We start from the raw sequence: 10,503 nt of genomic DNA, 5'->3' as shown, positions 1-10,503 counted from the left end.
TTACGGAATATTTACAAATCCCTGAGGGTTTAATTCTCTACGTGGGAGCCTTCATTACACGTTTAGCTCTATTATTCGTATTCATGTAAGATCTACCACACCCCTTTCACACTTAAGCCCCCCGCCACCATATATCAATTAGGTTGATGTTTTTGGGGTTATTGTTATTGTTTCGGGCGATTCTGGGAATCGCCGGGTGGTGGGGCGATTCTCAGAATCGCCCGAAACAATAACAATAACCCCAAAAACATCAACGTAATTACCATAAAGATAAGCTTCCATTCTGGGCGAAGAAGATAATCATCATTCCTTCCCATCACAAGAAATAAACTAAATAAACCAAATTGCTAGGTAACGTACGTTGATATTGTTATGGGCTGAAAATTCTTGAGGCTGACCCTCAGCAACCGCCTGGAGATGTTCTTCTTCACTCTGGCGTTTTATCTTCCAGAACGTCTCGATCTCTTCATTAGTTAGAGATTTGTTTCTCTCAAATCTACCTGTGGAAAAACCAAAAACCAAACCCGGCAAACTGCATACCTCTTCATTTTTTTCTCTCTTCATTAGTTAGAGATCTCTTCATAAGAAAATTGAATAATTCTCTGCAATTATACCTTTCCCAGCATTGGAAGTGGGAGAATCCCAGCCTCCCATTAACGAACCCATTTCTCTAATAAGTTTCCACAAACCAGAATTTCAATCAAATCAAGCAAATTTACAGACTTTTTCTTTGAAATCTCAAGTGATCTCACTGTATTGTTCCCTCTGCTGTTATGGAAATAAAAAGCCAAGAAAACCAAGATGTGGCCGCCGCCAATTGTGTAAATCGCCCACTGGGCACCGACTCTAAATCCCGGATAGTGGCTGACGTCTAAATCAACGTCATTCCATTGGATGTTTATCCAGAACAGTGTCCCCTTATGGTTGGGTGACACGCAGATTTTCAGTACTGAATTACGGTCCCATGCATATCTTACTTTGAAGTAACGATAAGAACGGTTTTATCGCGGCATTCCCCGATACTGTGGGCCACTTGAAAACTTGATTATCTTCATTTCCTTGGCAGCTAATTTAATTCCGGCTGTCTTAACCTCTGAATATTGAAAATCGCTCGATACGGATAACTCTGACAACTTATATGTATTTTCCTTGTTGATAATACCAAAAAATTTGAAATTATACACGATTGTGCTGGTTCATTATCCAATCAACGTTATGAATTTTAAGTTTGATTTCCTGGAAAACTTTAAATAGTTCGTTGAAATTGGGAAACTAATTTTATTTAAATTTAACTCCCTCTCCAAAGATTTAACATCGTAATTTTTCATTGCCAAGTCTTCAGTGTTAAGTATGCATTTATGTTTTTTGAAATATGATTTAACTCAGGGATACAATCAAAATTATCATTATTATCCGGGAACATATGTTTATGGACGCTAAAATACTAATTAAAAAGGTAGGTTTAAAATTTAATTTATAACCATAAATTATAAAATTTATATATATATATATGAAGTTTTAGCATGGCTTTATTAAAGGTTAAAAGCATATGTTTATGGATGCTAAAATATTAATCAAAAAGTTAGGTTTAATATTTAATTTATAACAATAAATTATAAAATATATATATGTGGTATTATCATTAAACCATGAGCACTGAATAATCAATTTAGGATTTTTTATGACAATTGTTCCAGGATGGGTATTATAGTTAACACTGACAAGACTCAAATCATTATAATTAAATCCAAAAAATCAACCTAAACTAAATGACTAGTTATAAAGAATTAGAAATTTCACAAATATAGTAAACCAATATGAAGTGTGATTTATGGCCTTAAATGAGTTTTGGAGAGTAAATTTTGAAATGCCACAGCTGAAATTAGAGGTCAATAGAGTGTGTGAGGTCCAATTATTGGATAGAGTTCTTGAGAAAATGCTCCTATAACATTAGAGTTAAACATGAGGCATCTCAGATCAAGTGCCTAATGGTTAAGAGCATGTGTTTCCTCCTAAGAGGTTATAGGTTCAAAAACTAGAAGGGGTTAGAGTAGGTATGCCTTGGTAGACAATAATCAAATCGTTGCATGGAGGTGGGTCTCTTGTCCCAAAAACAAGGGGGTTTCATACACCAATTTGGTGTCTGGCTTGGCTATGACCTTAAAATTGGATAATAATAATAATTAGGATATAGATTGTTAGAAATTCATAATTTATAAGGGTGAAAGCATGGAGCTAGGTGACACTTTTTGGCAAGAGATGGCACGTTTGGGTGGGAAAAATGATTGTTCATTTGAGCCCTTTTTAAGCGCTCGATCGAGTAGTTTGAGCACTTAAACAATGTAACCCAATGTTATTTAGGAGCTCAATTTAGCCATGTCTTTACGGCAGACAAATGAAGGAGATTGGGTTTTGGATTTTTTTTTCTGGCTCAGGTAAGTTTTATTATATGGAATTGAATTTCAATATGTTATTTATTAATTTATATGTCATGTTATACGTTCAATATTGGTAATATGTGATTTTTGCATTGATTTTTAAGTTAATCATTATTTTTTGAAAAAAGAAGTGATTTTTATTATTTTTTTGACATGAAATTCATAGAAAAAGCTATTATTTAACCATTTTTAGTTAAAATTATCGTATAAAAATTTTGATTTTGACATGTCAATTCTAACAAAAAATTATCAAAACGTGTAGTTTTTTAGTTATATTTATGTTAAAAATGGTTATTTTTATGTCCATTGTTAAAAAATATTGTTTTTTAGAAACAATTATTTCATGTCGATTGAAAAATTAATTAAGGATGTATAAATATGTAGAATATCGAAAAGTCTAAATATCGACCTTCTAATTTAAAAATGCAAAATAGTAAAAACCTCACGAATTTTTTTTTTTAAATTATAATAAAAAACAAGGAAATGTGAAGAAAACGACCACTTCAAAAATTATCAAATTTACTAAATAATTATTTACATTTTATACATTAAAAAATTTAAAGCCAAAAAACAGGGCTTTTAAGAAAGGAGTGCGATGCAGAATGCTCACTTTTTAAAATCAGCATGAAAATCACTACCATTCTAAAACGTGATGTACATAAAAAAAACTAAAGTGCCAAAAACTATGCTCTAGAAAAAACATGTGCGTTCTGCATCACTCATTTTCAAAATCAGGTCACTTTTTAGCTATCTCTACGAAACGGGTAACAGTATCAGTTCCCGTTTCATAGTTTACATTGTTTATAACTTTATCTTTTAGAGATGCATGAGATTTCTTAGGCTTACCTGATCCTGATGCCCCTTTCTGTGATGCTTTCTTCGATTTAACAGTTCTCTCAGGGTCAGGCACTGGTTCAGCTGGTAATTTCTGAGGATTTCTTCGAGTATGTCTCACAAACTGAGCTAGAACTTCAATGTGGAGTCGCCAAAGGTTGGTATTCCTCCAATGGAGTCGCCAGATAGATGATTACAACCTGAATTGTTCCTAGACCTTATCTATCATCAAAATCTGGAACTGTGTCATTCTCACAGGGAAGTTGAGCTTTAATCTTCAGGTCCCTGGCAACGACGCCAATTAATGTTATCACCCCAAGAAACTCTCCTAGGTTGTATATCAGAGATGCTTAAGAACATTAGGAACTCAACAAAAATGTTGGAAAATAGGTGGATGAATGGGAGAACCGATGCATATTCAAGCCAGATAACGACTTCTACTATGCTTAACCCCAGACATGGGTGAACACCCCCAGACTACAAGGCTTTAGACCACCAATTACTCATAGTTTGAGGAACAGGTGAAGATGGAGAATACTGATCACACCAGCAAATGCACAGGACCCTGTGATGACCAGTTGCAACCATCAAGGAGGTCTGCAAATATATTTCCTAATGCACAGACAGGATGACAACTCCCTCGCATTAAAATAACAGAAACCTGCATACAAATTCAATGATACATACTAAATTCTAACATAGAGGTGGGATGACAGCCCCAATAATGTTAAACATCAAGAGCACATGAACAAATGCATAACAAGCACAACCTAGAACAAAGAAGAAGTGGAATGTGAGAAAATGACAGTAAAAGAAGCTTGCATTAGCTAAAAACGAAGACCAGAAGCTGCATGTATCACAGTAGTTACAGTCTCCAGAAGTTGAACCTTACATCAATACATTATACACCCCCCTCATTACATCTTGTTTCTGGGTATATATGGAGGTTGATTGCAAAAAATCTACTATGCTATCTGTGGAGGGGTCATAATGGACCACCAACCACATTTACAGTCTAATATGGGCCTCTGCTGCAAAATGTGTGCTTTAATGAACAAAATTGGCCTTTTTAGATATTCTTATGTCCTTCTTGAGTAGGCGGAGTACCGTATGGAACAAAAACTCCATAATTGGTAAATGAATTCAACTGCTCGAGGCAGTACTTTCCTTCCATAGCCGTGTTGTCTATTGAATGAGGTAGTTGAGGAGTAATGGCACAGGGTACCAGATTCTCACCTCCTTCTTCCTTCGAAATATGGTAGAGGTCGAGGCACCAAGACTATGTAGCGGATGCATGAGCACGACAGGAAGGCAATATTGGTCGTTGGATGAAGTAAACGGATGGCAGAGATTGACTTAGAGTGGCTATCGGGAGCAAATGAGAGTGGATGAAGGAGGTCCACTGGATCGCATGCGACAGATCCAATGGCTGAGGGGCGGCTAACAAGTGCAAGAGATAATGCGCGAGGGTCATACGGGATGGCAGTAAGTCGTTTCCCCACATTGCTCACGGGAAAAGGTGGTAAACGTACAGTGGGGGCATGATCCAATACATTTGTGATGTGTGGCTAGTAGGTCCGGTGGGAAACCGCTGTCCCCGCGGGCTATCGTATGTGCAGTTTGCGGGAGCGGGAGCAACGTAAATCGTCGGATCACGAGGTGGAGGATCAGATGGCAGTGGATTAATGCACACATTTGTTTTTATGATGTTACAAGGAAGGGCCTTAACAGCATTGATCTTTTGTATGTGCGAGATTATAAAGGGTTAAGACCTTAGCACCCGTGGTTATATGACCATAGTCTGATGGGTTAACTTTGTACCTGGGACTGGAGGAAACAGAATTTATACATGGTTTTATAATGTTTAAACAAAAAACACCTGGGAGCTAAGGAAACATGACTTTTGCGCCAAATGTGGGTGTAAAACAAGGATAGTGGGGTTTTATGGAGTTATAGAGAAAAATGAAGGAGAAGAGGAAAAAACTGCTGCGAGCCCTTTGCAACCAAAACCAATGCTGCCCAACCTGCTTTTATCCATCAAGTGTCGAAGAACATAGCAGAGCTAACAGGAACAGCTCCTAATATTATGAGCTCGACCCCTAGAGGTTAGGATGAGTTGTTGGTTGCTTATATCTTGTAATTTTTTAGTCATTAGCATGGTTGTACTTTTGGGAAAGCTTGGAGCTTATTGTATACTCATTTCAATAGTTTGGCTAGGGAATAGACCAGTGGTTTGTAGCACTTTATGGGATTCATGTGGCATCTTGCTTTGGTATTGTGTTTTCTTCTGTAATTTTAAGTCTACATTTGTTTTATATATGCCATATCTCTCTTTATTTAATCTTAACTAAATCAAACAAGGATAAAGGTAGAATACATTGAAAGTGCAGTGCTCTACCTAGGGTTTGCTTAGTTATCTATGTTTTTAGCTATTTGAAAAGGATCCCTGAGTTTTCATGCCCTTTTTAACTTCATCTAAAATCTCTCCATCTCACTGAATTTGAAGTACCAAATCACTTGCCTACCTTGCCCCATAGAGATATTTGCAAAACTGAGCCTCATTCCCGAGACCCAAATCCACCTTTCACATTTGAGCCAACAAAATATCATCAAATTCAATCAAACACCTCTGTACACATAGCTAGCCTAAAATCAGTCATTACATCAGTCATCTCAAGCTTTCATTGGCCATATTTTCTGAGATTGACAAGGAGAGAGCCCTCTCTTGACCTGGTAGGGCTAGCTGCTAGGTTAAGTGTGGTTTGATGTTACCCTAGATCCCACCTTTCTTAGCCTGAGGTAGATCTAGGCCCTAATACTAGCAAGCCTCATCAGTACCCCGATAGAGTTACTTGAATCACCTCTCTGCACAGGAAGCCTTTCTCTTCTTTTGCCTTGTTTATTTTTTCATTTTCACATTTTTTTTTTCATTTTTCAAAGAAATGTGCATAGGAACTGATTTATTTCAGAGGTGGAAGAGGGATCCCAACTTATTTAGAGTAGAAGAGGTTTCCCCTTAAGAGAAGTATTTATATATACCCAGTACACAATTGTTAAGGTTTTCCCCCTCACCTTACTCTACTGAACTAATATGACAAGGGTCAACCCAAAATAACTGATTAGAGTAGGTAGTACTAGTTAACAATGCAAGCGTTGTGTTTTCACCAAGGTTCACTTTGAACAAAACGTATTTTCCATCAGGGTATCATCGAATGAAGAGGGATAGTTCTTCATAAAGAGACAGGAACACAGATAACCAAATTTTGATATCTTTACTAGTCCTCTTATGTTTTCCTCGCTTGTTTGGAGAGCCAAACACAATTTCATGTGAGGCTAACCTATAGGTGAAAAAAAACAAATAAAACAAGAAAGGAAAGAGAAGAAGTAAAGAAAAAGTAGGAAAATTAAGAAAAGCAAGAGAAAAATAAAACCAAATCAAGTAAGCAGGAAAACACACGAAGTAATAAAATAAACATGTAAACCAACAAACAAAGCAAAGCAAGAAAACAAAAACTACTCCTACTACTATGCTAAACAATGCAAGGGTCTGCTCACGTAAAGTGATATTTCCAATGCATCCACAGACGCATTGGCTAGCCTATGTTGTTGAAGGCATGGTATACAAGAAATATATACATGTAAACCGACAAACAAGAAAGATACAATAGTGAAGTCCAACACACTCTGAGTTGAAAAGTGTCCACAGAAAAGAAAAGCGTAAAAGTGTAGGATAAGCATTCTATGGACATATCAGGGTGATGGGACACACTACATGCAGATGATGAACATGAAGGCTCTTTGGACCATGAAAAATGCGAAAATATGAGAAGGAAAGAAAAAAATACATTTCACAAGCATGCTCATTGTGTATGATTCCTCCAATGCATGAGTGATGGGATCGTGTGGTTCAGGTGGAGGAAGCGAAATCTATGAACTAGATTTATTTTCAATGCACATAGGAGAGTGATGAGGAGCCTCTAGTATTTCAACAATTTTTTGATTGGAAGTGCAATTAACCTTAGGATAGTGAGGGCTTGATATAACCATCAGTGCAGGCTGAAGTTCCTCGACCGCTTGAGGGATTTCCACTTCATCAAAAAGTAGATTAACAAGACCAATGGCTTCGAAAGATTAATAGTGAGTGAATCAACACCATGATAGAATGAAGAGGTACAAAGATCATGACAACCATGATCAGAAAATTCGGGATGATCATTGACATCCTCATGATCTCATGAATCATGCAGAGGGGTTGATGAGAAGCAAGGATGTTCACCCTTTGTGTTTTCAGAAATGACAGATGAAATATGGGATGTATTTTCAGAGAAAAAATTATCCTCTCTGCATTGTAATGATATACTGACATCCGGTGTGTCCCGTGTTGACCTTTGAGATAACCTAAGGTCAATTGGCTATGCCAAAGCATCTAAAATGTTTTTTTGATTTTAATGTTACATCATGAGCTTTTAATGTTACATAAAATGGTGGAACAATTTCATTTATCATATCCAAACAAGGGCCAAATACAACTGAGGGTTTTTCATCTTCTAGACTAATAACATCTCCCTCAGCATATACACTAGAAGACTGTATCAATTTAGACACTTGATTTTCGTAACCACGATTTTATGAAAGTCCAGCTAAAGGTATAGGAATCTTAACCCTTTCCAAGTCCTTTTCAATATTAAAAGTGGTCAAAATAGTCTTGTCAGATGGAAGGGTTTCAATGGATGAATCTGTAGTCTGAGTTGTTGGAGTTTGTGTTTGAATGGTTTTCATTGCAGGTTCGATTATGGTGGTGGATTTTGGAGGTCTACCATGACTTGATCTAAGTATTAGATAATATCTTTTATTCAATTATGCAATTAAAAATTTAGAGAATGCTAAGTATTTTGAAAGTTTATCATCTCCTAGTTCTTGTTCAAAAGACTAAGGTGAGGATGAAGGAAGTATTTCCATTTGTATTATTGATGAATCAATATTACTGATATATTAAGTGATTAAAGGGCCTGTATCCTATGACTGTTGATCATCAATCATCAAAGGTGGTTGAATTTTTTCATCACAAGCTGGTCTCTGAAGAATTTTCATTTGATGAGGTCTTCTGAATTGAGTTTGAGCTTGAGGTCTAACAGTAGTTTGCTAAACAGTTCTATGTTTCGTTTCAATTTTTGAAATCCTGTTATAAAGGTTCCTGAGGAAAGATGTAATTTCATCAATTTTCTAATCTTCAAGTTTAGATTTGGAGGAGGATGAATCATCAATATTATATTTTAGTTTTATTTCTTCTTTTTTTGCTTTAGCTTTGAGTTTTTTAGAATTTGACCTATTGGCTTCTACCTCTATACCGTTTGTCTGCATGTCTTCTAATGTATTAGAAACTCTTTCCCTTAGCATGACTGCAAAGTCATCATCAAATTATTTGAAAAACCTGACCTTTGTAGCTGCTACTGGTGGTTTATAATCAGTAGGTATTTTATGATAGAGTTTGTTAAATATTTTCATGAATTGAGAAACTGGTTCACCAATGTTTCTTTAATTCTTCAAATTTAGTAAGGAAGTAAACATGATATTTCTTTATGCCCCATTGATTTTTGAATATTGTTATGAGCTCATTCCATGTTCTGATAGAGTCAACTCTGAGCTATCTAAACCAAATCCTAACATTTCCTTCTAAAGGTTGTACAAATAATGTCATATAAACATTTTCCTCTTCTATATTCATATTGTCAGCAAAATCTAGGAAGGCTGATACATGATCCTATGCTGAGGGACCTATTTCTCCATTGAATCTTGGCAGATGTTTTAGATAACCATCAAGATAATTTCCCATGTTTGTAGGGAGAATTAGAGTAGCATACCTACCTTGCACAATCAGTCGAAAAGCCATAACAGTAGGAAGAGTATGGCGTGTCTGAGTGGATGTTGATGAGGAAGAGGAATGTGATGAAGATGAAGATGAAGGAGATGAAGATGAGTCAATGGGTGTATTAATATGTGAAGGAGAGGGAGGATACCTCTTTAAAGATTTGAAAGGGGTTTTGATAACCAATTTCTAAACTCCTGGTGGGAAGTCTTCCTTATTTTCAAACAAAGGATTCAAATAGATAGAAAAAGTCTCTTCATGATTAGTTGAGGATGATGGAATAGAATAAGGAGTTGGAGGAATGAAATATTGATGTTTGAATTCAGGTAAATGTAAACCCAATTATTTGCCTGATGAAGGTGATTTGATAGCAATAGATCGAAATTGATATCATTCAAATGACTGTATTAAAAAGAATGATGGAAGGTCTACTCCTCTGGAAATAAGATCAGAAACCCTAGGAGGTAGTTGAGTCCAATCAGGATGGGTTGGTATAAATGAAAAGGGATCTACAGATGGAATGTCTTCAGGGTGTAAACCTAAAGAAGAAGAAGGTGTTATACTTATTCTCTTTGAAGAGGCTCCCCTAATGAGTCTTTCTGTGTCTAGTATAGGGTTAACAACCTTAGAATTAGAACATGACCTTGTATTCTTATAGGGAGCCAGCTTGGATGAGTGCAATTGTCAGGTGAAATATTTTCACCTATAACCTTATCCTTTATTTACCTTTAAGGAAAAGGAAAATCGTTTCTTGAGGGAACATTTAACTTTCAGTTCTTTGCTTCCTAGAAATGACACCAGTCTAATGTTGTCCTTTGAGATAACCTAAGGTCAATTGGCTATGCCAAAGTATCTAAAATGTTTTGTTGATTTTGATGGTTTGGAGAACTAGTGAATTGTTTAAAAATAGGTGCTTGAAACTTAGAAGGATTCCTAATAACACAAAAGTATGTTCTTTGAATACATACGGTTATTTTGATTTAAATGAGATGGATAAGTAGAATATAGAGAAGTATAAGTGATTAAATATTTAGACTGAGTATTTAACCATTTATAAGCTGAAATAAAGAAAACAGTGTTTCCTAGATCAATAGAATATAATTAAACTATTACAAAAATCTAGACTTGCATTTTAAGTTCAAATAGGAATTTACAATAACACATAGCCTTGCAAATAAATATATTATTTAAATGCAACTTCACAGCGGATTCAAAATGAAACTAAGATTCAATTAAATTTTCATTTGGATGATTGTAAAAGAATTATATGAAGAATACATAATGAAAAACATGACGAAAACAACTCACGGAGAGACAAGCCATATGAATTAAATCTAGAATCTTTTATTATATAAAAAATGCTCC

The 10,503-nt window shown here is 35.7% G+C and overlaps 1 protein-coding gene across 1 annotated transcript; it reads right to left on the bottom strand.

The window, feature by feature from the left end:
- Nucleotides 1–243: 243 nt before the first annotated feature.
- On the bottom strand, nt 244–858 carry LOC149152553 (uncharacterized). The gene is made up of 2 exons (XM_089441386.1): nt 615–858; nt 244–500 (listed from the first exon to the last, which is right to left on the bottom strand). The coding sequence occupies exons 1-2, from the start codon at nt 664–666 to the stop codon at nt 331–333; spliced, it is 222 nt and encodes a 73-aa protein (XP_089297512.1). The 5' UTR covers nt 667–858; the 3' UTR covers nt 244–330.
- Nucleotides 859–10,503: the final 9,645 nt, after the last annotated feature.

The sequence above is a fragment of the Pinus tabuliformis genome, chromosome 9, assembly GCF_031772625.1.
Source record: "Pinus tabuliformis cultivar Carrire ecotype Pingquan chromosome 9, CPIR1, whole genome shotgun sequence".
Lineage (NCBI taxonomy): Eukaryota > Viridiplantae > Streptophyta > Pinopsida > Pinales > Pinaceae > Pinus > Pinus tabuliformis.
Note: the sequence above shows the minus strand (reverse complement) of the source record. Positions and strands in the feature narration are given on the sequence as shown.

What these genes read in the sequence shown, in the direction of transcription:
- LOC149152553 (XM_089441386.1), bottom strand. Translation starts at nt 666, where the DNA reads ATGGGTTCGTTAATGGGAGGCTGGGATTCTCCCACTTCCAATGCTGGG. An exon ending in CACTTCCAATGCTGGGAAAG is followed by an intron (nt 501 to 614) that starts GTATAATTGCAG and finishes GTTTTTCCACAG; the next exon opens with GTAGATTTGAGAGAAACAAA.